Source organism: Crocodylus porosus, unplaced genomic scaffold (genome assembly GCF_001723895.1).
Source record: "Crocodylus porosus isolate Cpor-Errol unplaced genomic scaffold, CroPor_comp1, whole genome shotgun sequence".
Lineage (NCBI taxonomy): Eukaryota > Metazoa > Chordata > Crocodylia > Crocodylidae > Crocodylus > Crocodylus porosus.
Window position 1 is genome coordinate 10,450,734 of NW_017728911.1, and position 23,456 is coordinate 10,474,189.

The 23,456-nt window shown below is 39.2% G+C and overlaps 1 protein-coding gene across 1 annotated transcript in view; it reads left to right on the forward strand.

Annotated features, from left to right (window-relative positions):
* RORA (RAR related orphan receptor A) overlaps positions 1-18,850 on the forward strand; it is a 41,136-nt gene extending 22,286 nt beyond the window's left edge. The window contains exons 7-10 of the mRNA XM_019533157.1: positions 736-843; positions 2,636-2,746; positions 5,162-5,274; positions 7,152-18,850. Of these exons, the coding sequence (XP_019388702.1) occupies positions 736-843; positions 2,636-2,746; positions 5,162-5,274; positions 7,152-7,316 (497 nt within the window). The 3' untranslated portion in view covers positions 7,317-18,850. The remainder of the gene's footprint in view (positions 1-735; positions 844-2,635; positions 2,747-5,161; positions 5,275-7,151) is intronic.
* The last annotated feature ends 4,606 nt before the right edge of the window (positions 18,851-23,456 follow it).

The window sequence follows — 23,456 nt, forward strand, 5'->3', positions numbered from 1 at the left end:
AGTACCGAGCTGAGGCAGGCGGGGCCAGCCATAGGGCTCGGGGAGCAGGAGGGGTCAGGGGGGCTGGCAGAAGTCCCCACATGGCCCCTTCCTCCAACCCTGCCTTCCCACCCCTAGTATTTAGCAGCTCAGAGCTTTTCCAAAGATTTGGAGAGCTTTGAATCGATTCAGACCTTTAAATTGGTCCCCTGATTCGATTCGGATTCGGAGATTCTGCCACTGAATCAGGCCAAATCTCCTCTAAATCAAATCATCACCCGAAGCTTCACAGAGCCCTAGTAGGCGTATCTCTCTTAAGGCAGAATTCCCATTAAAAAAATAGGAGTGTGTATGGGTGCAGGGTTGCTGATTAAATTAGACTTCTGACTTGTTTGGATACCCCAAAATCAGATATTAAAAGTTCAGGCTTTGTTGCAGAGATGCTGATTTAGAAAGAACCAATGAAGTTCTTACAGCTTCAGCAGTAAAAATGCAAATAACTGCCTACACTTCAGTGAAGCTTCTTCAAGTTTTCTTTAGGGTTGTGATTAATTCTAGTAAGCGTAAGGGAGTTATCTTAATTCTTGTAATAAATTAAGCCATTCTCAGATACAGTTGCAGAACCAGAAAAAATACTGGACTTGTACGTAATGTGGTGCCCATTACATTTTTACATTTTTTCCTGTCTTTCCATGTGCTGTCTCTAACTAAAACTTTTATTTTAAATAATCAAATATCTATATTGTTTGTGTTTAGGATCTTTAGAGGTTGTGTTTATCAGAATGTGTCGTGCCTTTGACTCCCAGAACAACACAGTATATTTTGATGGCAAGTATGCTAGCCCAGATGTTTTCAAATCATTAGGTAAGAAAATCTCAAGTACTCCATAATAAAAACAAATAGAAAAGAGGGTAGAAACTGAAACACAGCCACTTACAGGGAAATAGACTGAGTCCTAAATGCTTTTCACAGGACAAGGAAAGGTTTAAAGTACTAAAAAGCAGTCTTAGATTGCTCACTTTGACATAGCATGGATCCTCTTAAATTTTCTGGTTAAATTTGAGGCCCACTGAACTTTAACAGAATATGGAAAAAAGCCTCACACATTCATAGCAGGCACTCGGGTATTAATCTGGGCATATGTGTTTAGGCACCCAAGTTTGATAAGAAAAGTAATCTCATACATTATAAATACATGGAAAAATAGGTTCTGAGATTAAATTGGATACTACAATCTTGTTCTTTTTATACAAAGGTGAACATGATTAGGAAATTAATCTAGACTGGTAGGTAATGGAAATAGATCACTTGAGTAAGAAATATTTTTTTTAAATGACTCAGTAATTTAATTTGACTTGTTTGCATATATTTATCAGTTTACTATTAGGAGGCAGTAGGTTTGGCTGCAGGGTCTAAATTGAGTGGGATAAAATTGAGGATGAAGGTTAGTGTGGCAGCAAAAGATTTGTTTTAAAAGTATCTTATGTCTTTTCTAAATGCCCCCCGGTTGTAAAATCTGGGCAGTTCAGAGCTTACTGTTGTATCTGGGCTGTGAGTTGAAGGAGTTCCACATGAAAACCCTTGAGCATCCTGCTTCTCTGCTCTTGTGTATAGCCCCTCAGTTTCCTGCACATTTCTCAGGACTCTTTTTGTCTAGCCATGCCTCTGTGCTCTTGGGTTCACCTGCATCCTACTTCTTCACTGTACCTCTACCCTTAGCACCTTTTCCTTTTGCACCTCCCAGAGTTATGTCCATTTTGAGGGTGCAAAGCAGGACTGTGGCCCTATATTATGCCTCTTCTGGTTTTCACCCTCAGTGCCAAAGCAAAAGGGCACCAACAGATGTTGCCCAGCCAGAGCATGAGCAGGAGCAGCTCATTGTGGCGGGGAGGCAGGGACAGAGGGTGGGTGGTTTCCGCCGCTGCATGACTCCCAGGCAGGCATGGGGGAGCATGTGCCCCCCGGATCTGTGTGCAAGGCAAGAGTGGGGTGCAGCTGCAGGCTTTGCCCCAGACACCAAACTTTGTTGCTATAGCACTGCACCCATACTTCCTGTATTCCTGTTATACCACACTTCTCCCTGGTTTCCCACCTCTTTCTTTTTTCTTCTTCCCCTCACTTTTCTGTGCTGATCTGCTGACTTCACAAGGATGTCATTTTATGTTTCTAAATGTACAGAGTACAGTATTCAACACTGTCCTGAAACCATGAAAAAAATTGTCTTCAGCAAGAGCAACAGAATTAAATCAGTTTGGAGTTTCTGCATAGGGTTATTTGGGTACCAGGTTGGCACAAACATGTTAGACACTTTGGGAAATGTAGCTTCAGCTTAGTTCTTTAAAATTATTCTAACTTATTAAATGGTTTGCTTTTACTAGACTTCCAAAAAAAATCATTACACTGGGATAAGATTCACCATGCAAAATGTCAGGGTGTTGGGGACTGGGAGAAGTGAAAGTTGGAGATATGGGGAAAATTAAGTGCTAGTTTCCCTTCAGTTATGATACTGTTTCCATCATCCCAACCCTTTAAGGGAAGAGCTCTGATCCTTGTAGATATTTCTAATCCATTTGCTTTCTTCAAAGCAACTTTGAAGCAACTTAACAGAAAATGTTTTAAGAAAAATCCTGAGTGATCTGTATCTTCTTCTTGGCAGGTTGTGAAGACTTCATTAGTTTTGTGTTTGAATTTGGAAAGAGTTTATGTTCTATGCACCTGACAGAAGATGAAATAGCTTTGTTTTCTGCATTTGTTTTAATGTCTGCAGGTGAGATTGCTCTAACTTTTTGATGGACTTTAGTGGTATTTTATTGTGAAATATTCCTCAGTGATAACTTGGGAGACAACGAATCAGTATGAAATATAACCAGCTGTTTCTGTGCCCCTTTCCTAACCATATCCTCTTTCTGGTTTTACTTTTAAGTGCATTTAAACAGTGGGTATGAAGGTTGTTTTACTTGACTGGTAGTAGATTCTAAATTATGCCGTGGTTTTTGTCTGTCACCGCCTTCCCTGTGGGTAATAACATTGAGGAATAAAGTATTCCTGTGCCTGGCACAATCTGGGCATAATTTTGTCAGTAGAAGACGCAGTTCTCCTGCCATTTAGCAGATCAAAAGTATGTAGCATTATGTTCCTTCAGTTAAAGAAACACAAAACTGTTTGCTCCTGCCACCCTGAGGCGGTAGGAGGTAATGCTACTGAACCACCATGAGGAGCACAAGTACAATTTCTTTTTAACAAGCTTATCTTCTTATAACTCAGGGCTTGGCAACATTTTTGGCTGGGGTGCAAAAACACCCACAACTTCAACTTGTGAGATGTTGGCTTGCCGGGGCGGACAGCAGGGCAGCCACAAGGGGCCTGATCCTTGTTCTGGCACTGCAGCCCTGGCCCCTTCGCAGCTGTCCGCCTCAAGGTGCACGTGCCATGCAGAATGCCTTTGCATGCCACACTCTGGCATCTGTGCCAGGGGTCGCCTACCTCTGTTATAACTGCATCATTGCTTTTGTCTTCTGTATGTTGAACGGAAAATCTTGCACCAAAGATGCATTCTGGTTAGTCAATCATTATTATACCATTAATTTTTTTTCCAAAACAGAACTATTGCTAATTTTATTTTTCCTCTAATACAGAATTGTATTATGTAAAATATTAGCACATACCATCCAACTTGAAATGCTCGAGTTAAAGACTTCTAAAAACATTTAAACTACTATTATATTTAACCTTATTGCACAGATTCACAGAAGTTTAGGGCTAGAAAGGACCTTGTGAGATCATCGGGTTCAGCCCCTCTGATCTGGGAAGGAAAGACTGCTGGGGTCAAATAATCCCAGCAAGGTGTACATCCAGTCTCCTTTTACTTACTACATGCTATAAGATTAGAGGATTAGATTTTATATGCGAGTAATACATTCATTCTAAACTTCTTAATTGTGAGACTGGCTTCCTGAATTGTTCTTCGTGGAAGAATGGATGGTAGGGAGGTTGGATTGGATACAGGAAAGATAAATCTAAAAGACAGATTCTGAGGCTAAGTACAGACATTCAAAAAGCCAGAATTGATTCAATCTTTCAAGGTTAGTCTAACCTTCATAGACTGAACCAGTTTGCAAGTGAATAAACATTCACTTTTGATTCGGAAAGTGCAGCCACATGCTTGCAATGGCTCAGGACAGAAGTTGGGAGGTGCTAGACTGAGCCCTCCCTTCACTTCTGCAGTGGCCTGGTGGGGGGGCTGTGGCCCGGCCCCCAGAGACCCGAGTATGATTGGGGAGGGGTTTAAACCCCCACCCTGGCCTGCAGGGACCCCAGCCAGGAAGTGTCTGGAGGGGGAGCAGGGAGGCAGCGCTCGCTGGGCTTTTGAGGGGTGGCGGGGCAGGAGCATGGCCAGACCCCAGCCACCGGCCAGACGCTGCCCTGGCATGGCCACCTAAGGTGAGGTGGGAAGGAAGGGGGTTTATTCCCCACTCCCTCCCCTCTCCCCACTTGGATCCCAGCCAGGGTCTACCTGGCTGGGGTGGAGAAGCCACTGTCAGGCGTTTCCTACCCCCTCACCTGCCATGGCTGGTCAAGTGGCAGGGACGGAGGCACAGCCAGCCCCATCAGCAGCCTGAAGCGAAAGAAGGGAGGGAGGAGGACTTAATCCCCCCTCCCTCCCAGGGCGCAAACCCCAGCTGGGGTCTGCCTGGCCAGGGTGCTGCAGCCCCTCTCAAGACCTCCCCCTGCCTTCCAGTGCTCCAGCAGCAGGGGCGGGGCCATGGCTAGATGCTGACTGGCATGGTGAAGGGGGCAGGGACCATGCCGTGCCAGCATCTGGCTACATCCTCCACCTGTGCTCCAGCTAGACTAGAGAGTAGAGGGGCAGGACCAGCTTTGCTGTCTGGAACAGAGAGCGCAGCCCAGCCCAGGGCTGAAAAGCATGCTGGGGGACTATGATTTAATTTAAACCAGGAAGAGGTCTGGGCCGAAGTTCCATAAACCAGTTTGACCCAAATCAGTTAAGTCTGGTACTATGTTCAGCAGTTTATGTGTACTGAATATTTGTTCTGTTACAGGTTTAAGCCAGTTTCTGATCACTTAAACCAGTTTATGTGTAACTTCTGTCGCTAGCTGAGGAGCATTTCCTTGTGAACCAGGTTATGCACAGTTGATGGTATTCGCTTGTTTTTACACGTAGATCGTTCATGGCTTCAGGAGAAGGTAAAAATTGAAAAACTCCAACAGAAGATTCAACTAGCCCTTCAGCACGTCCTGCAGAAGAATCATCGAGAAGATGGAATCTTAACAAAGGTGAGAACCATTAACTGTGCCATGTCCTAGTTAGAGTAAGGCGTTCGGTCTTTGTACAGTGCCAACACCTACCATTTGAGTAACAGCTCTTAAGTGGCATGTCTGGGCTCTTGTATCCTTTTTCTTATCCAGAAATGCTTCTTCAAAATCCAGCCTACGTTTCAGCTGTTTCCAAGCAGACTCTGGGGTAGAGGAAAGGTGATAAGGTAGTAAGTGGTTTGAGAAATGGAATTTTAACATGGAGCTTAATGAAAAGCCATTGAGGTCAAACTTTATGCCCCCTCCTATCCTGAGGAAGAAGCCTACTGCAAGCGTTATTATTACACAAATATGTTGAGAAAGCCCTGTCTTTCGGAAAAGTGGAATTAAAATGGTATGCAACTCTCTAAAATAACTAGGATTTTTTAAAGGAAATACAAAACTCTAGAACTCTTGGTCAGAGATTATACCTTTTATTAGACCAACTAAGAAATCTCAAAAAAATATCTTTTTCTGCAAGCTTTCAGGTGCACATGTCCTTCTTCAGGCTCAGGGAAAATTTATAGATGGCAAAAAAGTCCGCATAGGTAGAAAATAAACTTCATTTTTGTGCAGAGGAAGCCAAAGTTGGAAGTCTGTTCCTCTGGGTCCATCTGGAACAGACTTCCACCTTCGGCTTCCTCTGTACAAAAATGAAGTTTATTTTCTACCTGTGTGGACTTTTTACCAGCTTTTATTATGTGCCCAGAAGCTTGCAGGAAAAGATACATATTTTTTGAGAATTCTTAGTTTAATAAAAGGTATCATCTCTTAACCAGGAGTTCTAGAGTTTTGCATTTCTTTTGGTCCAGACCAACATGGCTACCAAATACATCCCCAAAACAGGATTTTTTAAAGTTTTATGAGAAATTGTCCCTGCGAATTGCAGCAATTCTCCCTGGTCTGGGAAGGGAAGGACAAAATGAATAATTTAGGCTATTCTATAGGTTTTCATTTCTTAAAGAAACTGAAGAGAACACGTATTTTCTAAATTCAGAAACAAAAAGTTGGAAATGGATAGTTGGTTCTGTTTTACCCTTCTCTCTCTATTTGGTTCTTTTTTGAGCTGTGGAAAGCTGCATACGGTTAAAGAGCTCATGCTCAACAAGGTTTTGCATTGTCAACTTCATTACCAGCAGTTTAACCAGAGGCAGTATAATACAGCCCACCCTAGGGGAATGGGCTTTGTGTATGTGCAGTTCCAACTCATCCAATTTTTTCCACGGACATCTATTTTGTATTCCTCAACAGGAGAGAGAATTCTCTCCATGCAGTAGAATAACTAGCGCAACTTGTAATTTTCCCGATGTTTTAAGAGAGACCCCTTTCCTTCTCTCTTGCTCTCGCTCTCATTTTGAAAAAGAAAAATACAGCACTAAAAGGGTCATGTAACATTCTTATGCCTGGCAGAAGCAGGGCAGGGTGATACCTTAGAGGCCAGTTGGGTCAGAGAGGCACAAGCATTTACAAGTGACAGTTGACTTCACCAGATGGCATTCAGAGGTGCTACCCTGCCCTGCCTGCTTCCTGACTTCACACAAGTGCAGCTGACTACCTCTCTTCTACCTGTGGGGTTGCTTGCTCTAGTAGAAGAATTTTAAAAAAAGAAAAAAAAAAAAGATTGTTCCAGTCTTCTAACATCTTCAAATACAGCTTGATACAACATTTAAATGGTCATGTAGTGGCTTTTTGTTTTGAATTGTTCTGGTTAGTGAATTTAAGGCCTCTTGAATCCTCCTTTAAACAAAACAACCAAAGTAAGAATGCTTGAGTGCTTTAATCCTAAGAACAGAATAGGGAGGACAGAGCTCGTTTTGTATGACTGTATATGTCCTGTTTTTTGTTTTTGTTTTTTACAGTTAATATGCAAAGTGTCTACTTTGAGAGCACTGTGTGGACGGCATACAGAAAAGCTTATGGCATTTAAAGCAATATACCCAGACATTGTGCGACTTCATTTTCCACCATTGTACAAGGAGTTGTTCACTTCAGAATTTGAGCCAGCGATGCAACTTGATGGGTAAATGTTGTCACCTAAGCACTTCTAGAATGTCTGAAGTACAAACATTACAAAAAAAAAAAAAAAAGAAAAGGAAAAGGAAAAAAAATAAAGAAAACCAAGACACTTTATGTGGCCCTGCACAGACCTAGGGAGCCAACACACTGCACATCTTTTGGCAGTCGGGGTCAGGCGAAGGATGGGAAACAATGAAACAAAGTTGAACTTGTTTTTCTCATGCATATGATTTCCATTATGCCTACAAATATGGACCCTTTTTCTGTCTCAACTTCTTGATCTTTGACCTCTGTTTACACAGAATGAGGGTACTAAAGTCAAAAGGTTGCTTTTTTCTAGTTGTTCACTGCCCACAGACTTAACAGAACAATCAGTTTGTTGATCAGAACATTGAGTCCAGCTAGTAACCAGTGACTGGTGTGCACTGCAGAGGTTTCCGCATCAGTTTGCACAACTTGTTCATTGTTTCATGAAGGACAATTTATTCACCTACCATTGATTGCCAGTAGGCAGATGGCAAGAAAAGGGTCCATAGCAATAGCAACAATAGCATTATAATATATTACAGGGTAAATGGGCATGAAGACTATATATAGCAAAAGAGATATTGTTTATATATTGTTTTAATTAATATAAAATGTAGTTACTGGTATAGCTTTTCTTGTTGAATTGATAAGGCACTTTCATTTTGCACCTTTTTCTTTAAATTAAATGCTAGCGTGTTCATTGTTGTGTTGCATGTGCACCAGAAATTCAAGTTTAACGGAGAGGTTTGGATGGTACTGGTACAATGGGAGGTATTTATGCTGCTGTTTTCAGTGTTACTATTAGAGAGAGGCTGGTCATATCCTGAAATGATTACAAATTTGTAGTTTGAAAACAATGACATTTTAAAGTCAGAATTTGTTTCTATGCTGGTTTTAAAAAGCTGCTCTTATTTTTATACAGAATGCACATTTTTCAAACCTGGATGTATGAAATTGAAAGTCTAAATCCATATTTGAACACCCAAATAAACAGCCTAATTTTCAAAGGCACTGAGTACCCAAAGGCAAAGATTTTGCTCAGTGGTCACAAATCAATCACAGCTGCAGGTGTATACCTCTCTTGAAAATCAGGCTATTAAATAAGGTGTATAAATAGGGATATAGATGCCTGACTCTATGAACCCAGGTATGAAGATATTGAACAAAGGTTATACAGTAAAAGTATAATGTAATACATACATATGTGTAAAACAGTGCGTGTGCATGTTACACAGCTACATACTTTTATGGAAAACAGTGCACTCCATATGGTAAACAATGCACTTAAAGCAAAAACCTCAGTCTGTTGAAGTCTGTGGGAGTTTTGCTGTTGACTTCAGTAAGATATGGTAAGGGCCCTATTTTCCAAAAATCAGTTCTGCCCAACACAGAGTAATCCTTTGCTTTTAAAGCAGATTTGTATGGCTCCAGAAATAATTAGATGTATTTGGAAACACTCACTTTAAGACTTACAAAATGAGTAAGTACACACTGATGAATTAAAGGTACACTCCAGGTGTTAAAACCTGCCATGTATTTAATATTGTATATGAAGTCTGGAAACTAGGAGCGGGCTAGACAAGTGTTTCCCAATCTTCTCCAGCCCAAGGCACGCTTACATTAATAAAAATTTTCCATGGCACACCTGTTAAGGCATTCCTCATACCTATTGTAGCTTATTGCCATGGCAGAATTCCCTGGCACACCTGTTCATTTCTGATGGCACACGTTTGTGCCATGGCACACTAGTTGGGAAACACTGGGCTAGAGAATGTGCAGGAACCAAATTTTTCAGCCTTTACTTTTGCAAACTACTGTGTCTTCTAGTGTTCCTGAGTAAGGAGAGCAGAATTTGGCTGAAAGGGGTGGTAAGTCAGGGATATACTCTCCACTTCTGCCGCAAAGGCAAGGGGTCCCCTGTATTCAGGCTTCATCCACTTAAATCATGTTACATTGGACTGCTTAGCACTAAGTGGCAGCACTATGATTGTTACCTGTGTAGATTAACTACAGAAATCAGACTTCCTGCCCTCTCTAACATGCTGATGCAAGGACAGCAGAAAATTTAGATATTAAATTGATTCCTATCTATTCTGGTGGCCAGTAAAGTAAAGTAAAGTAAAGGCTGAATGAGTTCAGCACTGGAAGGGCCAGAGAGCACAAGGAAATACGTAACAGCTATGCAGGTTTAAGTGGAAGGATGGACCAGCTCTGGAAATAGAAGTTTTCTTCAAGGAGAGAGATGCTCCCTAGATTGGGTATGAAGAAAACCCTCTTCAACCTTAGTTGAAAGAGTAGGTTTAAAATGTCAGTCTTACCCTCCCGGCTCAGCACTGAAGCAGAATGCCGATCCAGTGATTCTTCTTTAGCCAGGCAGAAGAAAGCCTATCTTTGCCATGGTCTTGTCCTACGATACAGTTGGGTTCAGTGGCATCTGAGCTACTTCTGATGTGACAGTCTTAAGCAGCTGTAGCTTACCTGAAAGGGCATTTAACAGTTACAGAAAAATTGGAACTACCTCCTTTAAACTGGAAGCAACTGGGGAACTGAGCTAGGATAAAAGCAATGTGAAGCACTGTCCCTAAAAAACAAGGTAGTTACTGAACACGTCTGTATTGTTCAATGATATTGCCTGCAAGTCATAACTACATTGGGCCAAACCATGCCAGACACTGTGTAAGAGTTTTTAAAATAAGTCTATACCTCAGATTTCTTGAGGTAGCTAGACACTCGAAATATGTTTGTTTTCCAGGGTTGGTGTGTGTAAGATTATATAGTAGTCATGTTGTGGTTCTCATACTAAGGCAGTCCCTGTTTCTTCAGTTATGATCAAGTTTTTTGTTTATTTTTCTTTTTGGGTTGTTTGTTTTTTTGGTTGGGGGTGGGATTTTGAGAAAGGAGATAGAGAAATTTAAGGAGAACTTTTTGGTATACGATTAATCCTTGCTACATAATCTCCCAAGTAAAACCTACCTAACCCTCACCTTTAAAATAGAAGTGGCAGTCATGGTGTATTTACTTTGTTAAACGGTAACTGAGAATTAATTCAACAACTTATCTTAAAGGGACACTGCCAACTTAAATGTTTAAAAAAATCCATTATTTTTAGAAGGTACCTTTTAAAAAATATATACTTCCAGATTTTTAATTAACTATGTGAGAATGAATGAAGGGTTTTTTCTTTTGTTTTTGGTTTGGGTTTTGTTCTCATTGATCTCTAGAATGGCCTTTAGGCAACAGGAAAAACAGGAGAATACAAGGAAAACACAGAATTTTTCTGTGCACAAAATGCTGTCACATGCAAAAAAGTAAACAAACTATTAATATTTTTTGCTGTCTTACTTCATTTGCAGTCCTGGTAGTTGTTATAAATCCCTAATAGAAAACAGAAGAAAAGATATTTGTGATTTTCAAGTTGATGGTGTATCTTTCTTTTTAACAGTTGGAACTAACTTCCCCCTATAGGTACTGTAGTGATTGAGGTGCAACTAGGTGGAGACAGAGCAGCACTTTAGTATATAACTGTTGTAAGAGGGGAATTAGAGCCATAGATTATTTATAGACAAGATTGTTTCCTTTTGTGATTTGAGCAGGTCAATGGCCTATGATCCAAGGTTACATTTCTGTACAGCTGCCACAGTAGTGTGGAAGCTGTCTGAGGGATGGTGCCTCAGGTGGTGCATTCTGCATAGTGTTTTGTTAGTTGAGGGAGATAGGATGGTATCTTCAGCTCTTTCAGGACAACGTGGATGTTTAGGAAGGGAATTGTCCCTGCACATGTCTGAATACAGGAGCTGTGGTTGTGAGTGGCTTTATCAAAGAGTATGGAGGAGGCCATGTACACCCTTCATTCCGTCCTGCATGCCCCGCTTGGGCCACTCACAATCTAGGTCTCAGTCTCACCATCTTATCAGTTTGCTTTTTCAGGAATCATTGTTTGCTTTATTGGAGTAACTGGCATGATATGGCAGCTCTGTTCTAATCTAGGAGTTTGTTTTTATGATTAAAACCAAGCTTTCTACTAACAAAAGTTTTCTACTAACAAAAGTTTTCTGAATGTGACCAGCCTCAGGTGCTAGCCTATTAAAGATCAACTAAACTTAATTTCAGTGTCAGCTAATGGATAGTGGTGTCAGACTGGACCTTCTCTAGAGAGAGAGAGAGAGAGAGAGAGAGAGATTCTGATTTTTGACAGTAAGTAGTGGGTACCCATGTTAAGTATTTTGAAACTGATCTTTAATCATGTCCTCCTCCTCACCTGATCTCTAGATTCAAAACAAAGATGATTGGCATTTAGGTTTTAGTATTTGCATCCACAAATCATGGAGAATATAAAATATATGAGTAATTAAACTCGTGCCCATAAAATTGAAATTAAGAAGCCTCACTGAATGTCAAATTCTTTGTATCTAAAATTAATTGTGGCACAATGTTCAAAGGTGTTAAGCTTCTTGGAGGCTCTTTTTGCTTCATTGGAGCTATTGAGTGTTAGGCATCTTGCAAAATCAGGCCATTTAAGCATCTTCTCCAACCTAAGTGTGTGTTCCTAATCACAATAAGTAGTCACTTGGAGATGCACCAAATAAAAACAAGTATAGCAAAGTGGTAGGTATTCTTAAAAGTATTGTTGCCAAGAGACTTTTAATGAGATGTGGAATGATTCTAGGTGCAGCTAGTCACAATTAAGTCTAGATGACATATACCCTGTTAAGACTGGGACCCAAGATCAGAAATTCAACAAATGATTCAGTGGCAGGACACATTTGGGCTCTGTCAGGTGAATGACAGATGTATTAAACTTTCATAGTCTGCTCCATTTAGAAAAAAAATTGAAACTACAGAGGATTCAGGAATAATTATTCCTTTTAAATTAGCTGTTCATAATAAAATAGTTGTTTTGGGCTTTTGGCATTTGAACATTCTTTAGCTGTTTTATAGAAGAGGTACTACAGAACAGTGTCATTTTGATTACCATTATAAACATTTGTATCTCTGACACTGTTCACCTTTTTAATAACTATGGGATTAGATGATGGAGAAAACTGTCTTTTAAGTTTGGTTGTTCTTTAAAAAAGCTTATCTATCATAGTATGGATACCAAGGCCTGAGAGTGTTTGTGAGCGTGTGTGCATGGATGTATGGGTGTGAATGGCTGCTTCTAGGCTGTTTAGTGTCAGTGGAATAAAGAAAATGTATTCAAAATACTTAAGTCAAAAATAGAAGGTGGAAAAAAGATTTATTCTATACAAAGCCTTGTCTGGACCACTTTAGAGAGACTTCTATTTTTTTAACCCTTCTATAAATATTTGATGGCACTTGAAATATTCCTGCAATAAAATGTGATTTGTGTAAACATAAAAAAAAAAGATTTTGTAATGTGAAACAATGAAAGAAAGTAATGTAATTTTTCTAAAAAACAAAAACAAAAAACAAATTAATGAACTTTGTATTATTTTCTTGATGGAATTTGTCTATTTGTCTTTGGAAGACTTTTTATTTCATTGAATGTGCCATAGTAGAGATGTGGTTTTTGGTTTTTTCTTTTCATTTTTTTATGTTTTAGATTAAAGGAAAAGCTGTTTGTGTTACGACATTCCAAAATGCAAGACGACATAGAATAATGATTAAAAGGGTTGATTAGTAAGCTTCAATCATTGTTGCTTTTTTGCACATGTTCTTCATTCCTCTATAGTGCAATATGTACATAGAGCACTTGCGGGTGTAACCTTGATCCCTCAGGGAAAATACATATTTGTACAGGACTTTTCTTTTGCCTTTTTTTCTTTTTTTTTCTTGTTTTTCTTTTCTTTTCTTTTTTCTTTTTCTTTTTTTGCTAAGGAATGTCGATTTAAATCACTTGTCTGTTGTTGAGGGGCAGCCAGATAATAATCCTAAGCCACTGTCACAAAATATTGGTTGTTTAATCATTTTGTGCCCTTGCATTATTTAAAAAAGAAAAATAAATGTTATTTTCTGACAGTTCTTTGTGCTGATTGGTGAAGAAAAGGGTAAATAGATAAGCACCTTATGATTGACTTAACTGTGAATGACAATCCATCTTGTTATCAACAATAGAAGCCCTATCATTTTGGAGTTGGGGTTAAGAGTCAGAAACGAATGTGCTCAGGGATCTTCTAAAACTCTTCAACAGGGTGGCCAGTGCTACTGGGACAAATTGCTTTTGGAAAAAATATAATATCCCTCCAAGGCACAAGTGAACTGTGTAGAAGTTTTCTAAACACTCCATGTGTGCCTCATACAATTATTTGAATTTCAGCCCATGTGCTCAGTTTTATTTTCCTCAAAATCAAAAAAAAAAGTAGAACTCTAAAAATAATGCAAACTTCTGCAAACATGCATAGAAAACCATTCGTGTTGCATCCACAACCAGATCATTATTCAAATTACGTTTCAGTACCCAGTTCACCATTTCTTAAATCATAAGAGAATTAGCTTAAAAATTGAACTTCATTGTTTTGCAACTCCTTATTTAATTTGTTCTTGTATTTAAATTGTCTTCAGTATCTAAATTGTTGTTTAAGAGAAAAAAATCAGGTCATCATATGCAGTATAATACGAGTGGAAATACTACAATTATTCAGTTGTGAGTCACATAGTAATGAAAACAGTTAAAACCAGGAGAATACAAGTACAACAGCTTCAGATACCTGCCATTTGATGTATTTGCTTCATGGTAAAACAAGCTTTTTAAAGAAGCACTGTAACTATCACTTCCTATTTTTTTACATCTGACAACACTTTCAGTAGTTGTAGGAAACAGCAGTATAAGATAAGTGCCAAACTTCTTTAGGTTACCTTTAAACCTTCTTAAATAGTCAAAGTAAGATTCTAGAAGTTTAGTTCAGTTGTTCCCCTCTGGCTTTATTCTTTTGTACCTTGATCAAATAGGTAGATTATTTGGGTAAGCAATTAAAAATAAAATGGGGGAGGTTTTGGTATCTCTCTAGCCAGGTCAGAAGGAGGGTATTATTTCTCACTCATTCTTTTATTATTTTACTATTACTTGTAAAAAGTGTTGTGTTACCAGAGTTGTTTTCCTGTACCCTTTTTAGTGTAACATATCCAAATACTACATTTTTATGTAGAGGAATGAATGCAGTGATACCCACCTTGCGCCTCTGACCTGACAGTGCAGTTTAGTTTTGAGCAATCTTTTAAGGCCAAAAAAAAAAAAAATGGACTAAGTTGAGTTTCTTGAACAGTTCTCATTTTGTTCCATATGTTAGAAAAAATACCAATTCCAAGTATGTAAAAAGCTAAACTGAATTATGTAATTCCTTTCATACTTGCGAATGATTCACAGATGTGTTCAATATGAACAGTTTACAAGTTAAAATTTTATCTGTGCATTTGGGTTGCCCAAAGTATTTATTGGGTTCTTTAATGACTGGCTTATATCTTCCCTAGTCCATAATTAAGAGGGCTTTATATTGATGTATAAACTACATCATTATTAAACACTGATCAAATGATTTGCAATATGTGATTTGTTCTACATATTTTGCCTCTCTCCCAAAAGTAGAAAATAAACTGGTCTGTTTTTCAGGTTTAGGAAACGAATATTTATTGAACAACGTCCAGAAATAATTGATGAGCAGTATGCTTTGAATACTTAGTATTTGAGTTGGCTGCTTTCTAGTTCAAATATGTAGGTCACATGGCATATTTCTTTTCCCTAAGCTGAAAAATTTCAAAATTTAAATGTAATTATTAAAATTAATATTTACTACTTTAAATGTCAGCTTCTGTAAACATACTTGAATATTAATTTCAAGTTTGTTGTTTGCTTAAACATTCCTGAGAGGAAAATCCATTTGGTGGAATATTCAGGGGACAAATATACAAGAAAGCCAAATGCAGTATGAAAAAAATATATAAAACTCAAATATTTATAGCAGAACTCTTGCAGTATTCACTTAGCTCCTGGTACTGTGACTGAGGTAGTGCACTGAAATGTTGCCAAATCACTGTTTTAGAGGGGGAAATTATTTAACAGGTTTTAAAGCAACATACTTGTTAATATCTAGTCTGGTCTTGGAATTTTTTTCAGGTACTAAAATCAAATCTGATATTAAAGTAAAAGCTGTATTCTACCTTTTGTTCCATATGTGGATTTTTCAGACTTTTTTCTTGTTTTGACTTTTGCATTGTCTGTTTCATTGGTAGAATATAGCAATAATGCTTTAGAGCAATAAGCTGACTATCCAAATATAAAATACAACATAATACAGGCTTTGGTACTCATACTTTACATTCAGGTTTTGCTACCACCGTTTTTACTTGTAGGTATTTCTGTCATCTCATTACTGCTTGGTGCTGAACGTCACAAGAAAATTGTTTAGGACTGCAAAATGTGCATCATACCACACCTTGTTTTTATACAGCCCATACATGCTTTCAGTATTCATCTGTGCTTTTTATGCTTGTTTTCCCCTAAGTTTTCCTGGAGGTCTTACAGTAAATACATAAACTTTATACAAACTTGCAATCTGTAATGTGCTCATACCTAAATGCAGAGAATTCATAAGCAATACAGTGAATTTTATTTCACAAAAAAGGATGTGTACTGTATATACCTTTATAAAGTAAAAAAAAAAATCCTCATTTTTCTATGTTGGTTTTAAAACAGTTTATAGAGCAGTGGTAAATATTTTGACTATTAGGACATTAACTGGCTGCTTCTTTATATGTAACTGTATTGTCTGCCTGCTCCTTTTCTGGAGATGTGTTTTGTATTGGATATTTGGGCCAATGGGAGGCTTCAAGCTACAACGTATTTTCCCAGTTTAAATATATTTAACATATGACAAACCCCAGACAAGGCTTTTTAAAATGTATAAAGAACTGCAGTGTTAGGTGATTTATTTGCAAACCGTTTTCAATGTTGTCCATTTTTATGGCACCTTTAACAATATTCTTGTTTCCAAAGTACAAAAAAGGTTAAAAATACTCTAGCCATAACTGAATGTCAAGCAATAAAAACAAATGACTTTTTGTGCATAGATTTAAAAAAAAACAAGTTTTAGACATCTGCATGTAAATGCAATCTCTTGTTTACTGCTTTCTTAAACTTGAGCAACTGATTCCTTATTTTACTACTAATCTAAGGACTTGTAATGGCCTGTAAACATTTTCTCTTGCTCTGTTCTTTCAACTTTATCTTTGTCTCTGCTTTGGAGTCATAATATTTAATGTTGTTCTGCTCACCTCTATACAGTTAACTTTTTTGCTTTCATTCTGTATAGATACAGTTATACTATAAACAGCCTACACAGTGCAAATATTATCTGTTTATCAAATACCACATTATGCTGTATAATAATCTGTTTTACTATATAATCTATTTTAGAAATAGCTGTTTAGAACTAGAGTGTGCTATTTTTGTGTTTTTCTGATGTGTGGTGCTAGATAAGTTACTTTTGTGAACAAAAAACAAACAACCCCTTTTATTCCTAGACAATTCCACCTTTGGGTCTTGTTAATTTCATTGAGTATAACTATAAATATATATATTTGTGTGTGTGGGTATATATAAATATATATACACACACCTCTACATATGCCCAACAAGTACCTGTATCAGAGTACTAGTTTGGGACATTTTTCTCTTTAAATACATAGTATCATTATATAAATTATTCTATAGTACATTTAATAAGGAGAAAATTACTTCATCAGTACAGATACTTGATATCAAATGCAATCCCTTCTATAGTCATTTTACTAAAAAGTGTCATGTCTGGTTTTTACTCTGAGTTGCTAAACTGTTTGCACTCTGTATTATGTTAGAAGAAAATTAAGTAGCAAACTCACCCAACAATATTCACAATATGCTATATCATTTAAAGGTAGGTGGGTACTTGGCTTATTGGATATCTCTTCCTGTTGGTGCTTCAGAGATTGGATTTAATTATCCTGGGTGCTGTCCACCCCTCTAATTCTAATAGGGCCTGAGAGTGCCCATCGTTCCAAATATTACATCTACAAGCCTAACTCCATTCACTGTCTGTGAGAGTTTTCTTTAAATCTTTCATAATATATTATTGGCCAAATTCTCTCCTTGGATATGCGTAAGCGCTATCCCTTGAAACCATATGTGTATATTCAAGGACGATATTTGGCAACTAAAGTTAATTCAGAAACAGGGTTTATGGAGTTTTCTCAGTTACTGGTTGATTTTCTTTTTCTTAGAAAAATTGAATACATCTAAATTTAGCTAGAAATGTAAGTGTATTCTTGGGGTTACTCCTAGCCCAACCCTCTCTCCTTCCACAAATATTTCCATCTTAATGCTTCAGAATTGGTGGATATCAAATATCTAGCTAAGGAGTAATTAACTTTTTAAAATATTTATTAGAATTTTTCTGTAATATTACTAAATTTATATAAGATCTTTAGCAAAGATTTTTGAGCAATTTATTAAATACAGTGTTTCTGTTTACTGCACTTTTTGATAAGAAGAAGGTAGTGAATTTTAAAGCCATTATTCTTGGCTTCCATGCACTGCTTTTGTACCCTCAATCCAAAAATTATTTTTTTTAAAACAAAAAACAAGAAAAGCAGCAAACATACAGTTATCCTGGAGATAAAAATAACCATACTACACCATGGTTATATTTTCATAAGTATAATGGTAAACACTATCAGGATAATCACTTTTAAAACCTTTTGAAAGCTACAATCTTATTTAAATGCAAGCCATGCTGACTTTATTTTTAAAACCCTTCAGTGTAAATCACCTTTTGATACTTTCCAAAAGAAATGGAGGATCTCTTAAATTTGTATCTCCTAACATGTACATCATAAACTAAATGCTAGGAACATATTCTCCCTTGTTGTTTAGGTCTAATTATTCTATAAATTATGCAGAACTATATAATTTTTTATCCCATAACTAAATATTTTAGGTAAAGAAACCAGGATAAATGCAGATTACAAATGTGTTGGTTTGAGGATTAAGCACATAAACTTCACAAACCTCATTGAGTATTGTACTCAGTTCTCTGTAAATACATGCAACTTAAAATGAAGCTATACTGTACATGTAAATGTGATGTCTTATGTGTACAGTATGTATAAATTCCTTTTCTAACAACAATAAAGGCCTAAGCCATCAAGAGGAATATTGAAGTAGTATTGTACTAAACCTTTGCTAATGATCTTTACCCAACAGCCACCTGACTTTTCACTTTCATAGATCTTCTTTCCATCTCACCCTTAAAATAGCTTGCTTATATTCAACAGTTTATTTTACTCTGAGTCCTGAAAAAAAAGTATTTTGATTCATTTTTGTAAATACAGCTGTAAAAATAAGAGATTTAATGTTGTCTTTTAAATACTCCAATTTTCATTCTAATATGAATGTTGTTATATTGTACTTTAGAAACTGTACCTTTAATATTACATTACCTTTATTAAGTGCATTGAACACATCGATTTTAGATGTGCTTTATGTACTGTTATCCTGTAATAAAACTTCAGCTTCTAATGGAAACACTTGTCTTAACTCTTTTTTGTCATAAAGATCAGATTTGTTTGTCTGCATTGTGGAACGTATTCAGTTCGGTGTTCACTGTGTGGATGTAACTATGAAGTTCCAAATTTAGATATGTTTGGTATTGACTGCGTAAACTCTAAAGCTTTAGTTTGACCCTTTTGACATTGAGGGAGACAGTAAAAAATTGTCTGCACAGGTTCTTATCACAATAACAACATCAGCTGTTACCAGTGTGAGTGAACACTCCTGGGGGTTGCAGTCCAGGCATCTGCTGTCCCAGAACATGCAATGAAGAGATGGTCAGTCCAGGTGACATTTGAGACATACAGGTGCGACGCATCACTTCTGCTTACAGTGTGCCTGGTATATGAGGATTTCAGTCCCTACTTTTTCTTCTTTCACTGGCGCTAAATTAAGATTAATCTTTATATATTAAGTAGGTAAAATGTTAGAAGAACATTATGAAGTTACAAACTTAAGCCTGTATGACCTTAATTTGGTTGCCTTGTATGTAGGCATTACCGGCAAGTCTGACTGCATTGGTACAAGCTAGTTTTCCCAGACTCCAGTCTCTTTTAGATATTTATTTAATAAATATCTGTGTTAGGTTCTGAAACAAGTTGAGAGTTTTACTTAAATTACATGAGAAGCCAGTTCACTTAGAATTTCTTCTTATTCATATGAAGAAATGAAATCATAAGGTGATTTTTTTTTTTTTTTTTTAATGCTAGCTTTGAGAACAGGTACACTGAAGTGCCTAACTTTGTGATTGGATGCATTGCTTAGACTGATACAGTTTCATGGAATTCCCCCGACTTTCCCCCGGGAGCCCTTGTTCCATTACTATTTTGTCATGTTTATTTAGGGTAACGCCTTGGACCACGCAAGAACAGGGCCCTGTTGTATTGGACATCCTACAGATAAAGCAGTGAAGACCTTGTGATCAGAATATTCAAGGCAAACAAAGAGGTGTACAGGACACAAGAGTGAACAATAGCAGGTATCAAGCTAATATCACTTTTATTTAGAGTATCTGTTCATGTTTTCAGGGGGGTTTACCTGAAAAGGATAAGCTAGGCAAAAAAGTAAGGACAGGAACAGGGAACACTGAACGTCAAGGAAAGGATCCAAGACATGGCCACAATAAATATCTGCTTTACACAATGGTGTAGAAGGGATCAGCACCAGAGAGCAGCAGCTGCTGTTGAGCTTGCACCAATAGGTTTGCTCTGAGAATGCCTACTGGATTTAGTCCCAGAGGACTGTGAAATAAAGAAGTGCCTCGTTTCTGGGTCCTGATCCAGGAGTGGGATCCTGTATTTTCTTGCATGTAACCTCTACACCTTTTTCCCCCAAAACCAATTGGGGAAAATTGGGGTGCACATAATGTGCACCCCAAATTTCCTCAGTTGGCGCTTTGGGGGAAAATATATGCAAAGAAAAGGGCTCCCCACAAGTCTGGAAATTTGGACAGGAGGTGCAGAGCCATAGAAGTATAGACATATTTAGCTGTAACAGGCATAGCAATTAATGCTGCCACCACTCCATCCTTTCTCTCCTGGCCCCCGACTGTAAGTTTCTGGACTATAGGGAGTGCCCCTCCCATCATGCTGGATTGGGACAGTGTGCAGGCTTAGTCCATGGCCAGAGTGTCAGGTTCAACCCAGTATATGGCCCGAGACCCAGAGCCAGTGTGCAGGATTGGATCTGGAATGTAGCTGGAGCCAGTATGCTGGATTGGGCTAGGCCAGGCAACATGGTCCTGGAACAAGCATGCTGAATCAGGCCTTGCCATACAGACCCCATTGTTGATGTGCCACACTTGGGCCCCATCAAATTGTGCAGTCTCAGCATCCATGTGCTGGATTGGGCCACGGTGCCTGGCTCCCAGCCCCCACCCCAAGGCCTGGAGACCCCAGATCTCTGCTCCTCACACATGCTCCATGGTAAGATTTTTCCTTTGGACCTTGCAAAAATAAGGGGTGTGTTATTTGGGGGCATGGCATTTGTGAAAAGTGCAGTAGTTCTGTCTGACCCTGTCCAGACTGAAGTGCATCAGGTTTTGTGCAGAAGTAGAACTTTCAAAGGGGATGCAGTTTCAATTCTATTGTCTTTCTGAAGGGATTTCAGTCCGATTTCTCGCCTCTCTGGAAAGTCTCCAACCGCCATGCTAACAGCTGACATCGGTCTATGTAAAATCCAGAAACAGTCCTGGGAAACTGGAGATCAGGACTTTCCTCCCTCCCAAGCACCCTAGACACCATGTTCTGCAGTCATGCCTTCTTTCATGCTTTTTCTCAAGCCAAGTGATTAAGCAGTTCAGCAGGAGGGGGTGAAGAGATTTACAGTCCCAGAATAACCTATAATAGGGCTGTCTAGCTGGTGGGCTGCAGACCTGTATATAGTCTATAAAAGGCTAAATTGCTGCCCCCCGGGCTCCTACCTGACTGCTGTTCTCATGGCTGCTATTTCCTACCGCCTCCCCATCCCTCCAGCTGCAGCAGCAGGTGGAATGTTTGGACTCCCATCCCTCCTGCACCTTTCACTGCCTGCCCCTATTCCAGGGAAGCTGGGAATGAGTCTAGGGCTGCATACATGGTACAGCAGAATGGGGGGAGGGAACAGGGATGAGCCTGTGCAGGTGCAGCAGGCAGGAGGGAGCATCTGTGCTGCATACAACCCAAGGGTGGGGCATGGCAGCCTATCAGCATGTGGCCCAGTGCAGCCTATAAGCATGTGGCCTCCAGCTACTTACAAGCTGGATATCCCTAACCTATAACATGATGGGTAGGGTACTCCACTAGGCAGCAGGAGTTGTGAGTTAGAACCTCTTAAGCAAGAGAAGGAATGGAAAACAATTCCCAAATCCAGGATGAGTGCCCTATCCACTTAAGTACTAATGTCCACAGGGATGTTTACACCACCTCTTTCTCCAAGTGTTTTTAAGCATCCACTGTCCTGTCCTTGAAAAAGGACATAAGTGCTTATTTCATTAAAGGTTTCTGAACGATAGATTTTAAGTTGATGGAGGTGCCTTAACTAAGCCTCATAAAGCAGCAAGGGTCTGGGGGAGAGGGCAGCTGGGGACATGGGGCTCGGTTTTAGAGATAAGGGTGTGATACTCAGCTGTAACACCCATTCTTCCCTGCCCCCACCCCCCAGGCTCCTCTTTCCGGGTCTGGAGAGCTAGGTCCCTGGGACCAGTAGGAGCTAAAGGTCTGTGCATGGAGTCAGTGGTGGTAGTGCAGGGCTCCTGCCAGAGGGATTCCAGCTCCAAATCTTCAGAGCCCATCCTCCCCCTTCCGTGGAGAATTAGAGGTGACTGGGACTGGAGCACCCGGCACTGGCAGGGGTTCCAGGAGCAGGACCTGGGGCTAGACATCTATACACCCTGTTCTCCTTCCTTTGCCCATGGAGCTGGGGGGAGAAGGAAGAGAGAAGAGCACTGTGGGATTCTAGAGGACCTATGGGTCCCTTCTCCTCATTCAGATGTAACAAGAAGACTCCCCAAAATGGCACTTCATTTAAAGAAGTGTTATTTTAAAGTGTTTCAGCTGCTTTTAACATGTTTCAGAAGGCTTGTATGTGTGTAAAGCTGGCTGTTCGATGCATCCGAAACATTGTTGTTACATCTGTTCACACAAACTCTAGTTCACTCGCACACTCAGCCTAACTCTGCATGCATTCTATATGGAGCTTATGCACTTAACACAAGTTTCTGGGTCATGCTTTAGCAGCCAGTGGGAGTGTCTAAACAAGATGTTTACTGCAGTTGACTAATTAGCTCCTCAGTAAACATCTCAGCATCTATACACGAGGGCTATTAGGCTGGAATGAACTCAAACTCCACAGCAGGGTAGTACTTGTAAATACTAGTACTACTCTGCTGTCAAGTTTTTTATTCCCAACACACATGTAGACACTGACCCAGCTGATTAGGGCACAAGGGTGCTTCGGTGTGAGGGCTGCCTGCCAACAAGCCCCACACTGGAGCACTCTCGTGCCCCAGCCAGCCCCTCCACAGCACACTGAGCCAGGTCAGAGTAGCCCCAAGCTGGCAGGCTGCCCCTTGGGGGCTGCTCTGACCTGGCTCAATGTGCTACAGACCTGGGGGCATGTGTAAACACAGCACCAGAAAGCAATAAACTCCAATGTGATATGTGCTGGAGTTTATTGTGTTGCATTAATAAGCATGTGTAGACATGCCCAGTGACTACAACATGTGCATTACAATTCCCACAACTGCACCATCTAAGCCCTATTTGTGATGTAGCCCTTTATTTCTCTGTATTTCAGTCTTCCCATCTGTAAAATTAAGATAGGTGATAACTGTAAAGTGCTTCACCATTATTGAAGAAAAGCATTATAAGAGGTTGTATTATCTATGCCTGCCAGTATGAAAGCATTCTGATAGTCACAAGTTACCTGTAGGTGATCACAATCTTCTCTAAGAGTAGTTGTGCTTCGTTTCCCTGAGGTGCAAGGGGAAGTGGTAGTCAACAGCAAAGATCATCTTTGCAAAGGACAGCCTCTGGCTTCTCCCCACTGATGCTAGAAAAGCATCCTTACTCCTCATGGAATGTACTATATGTAGACATGATTG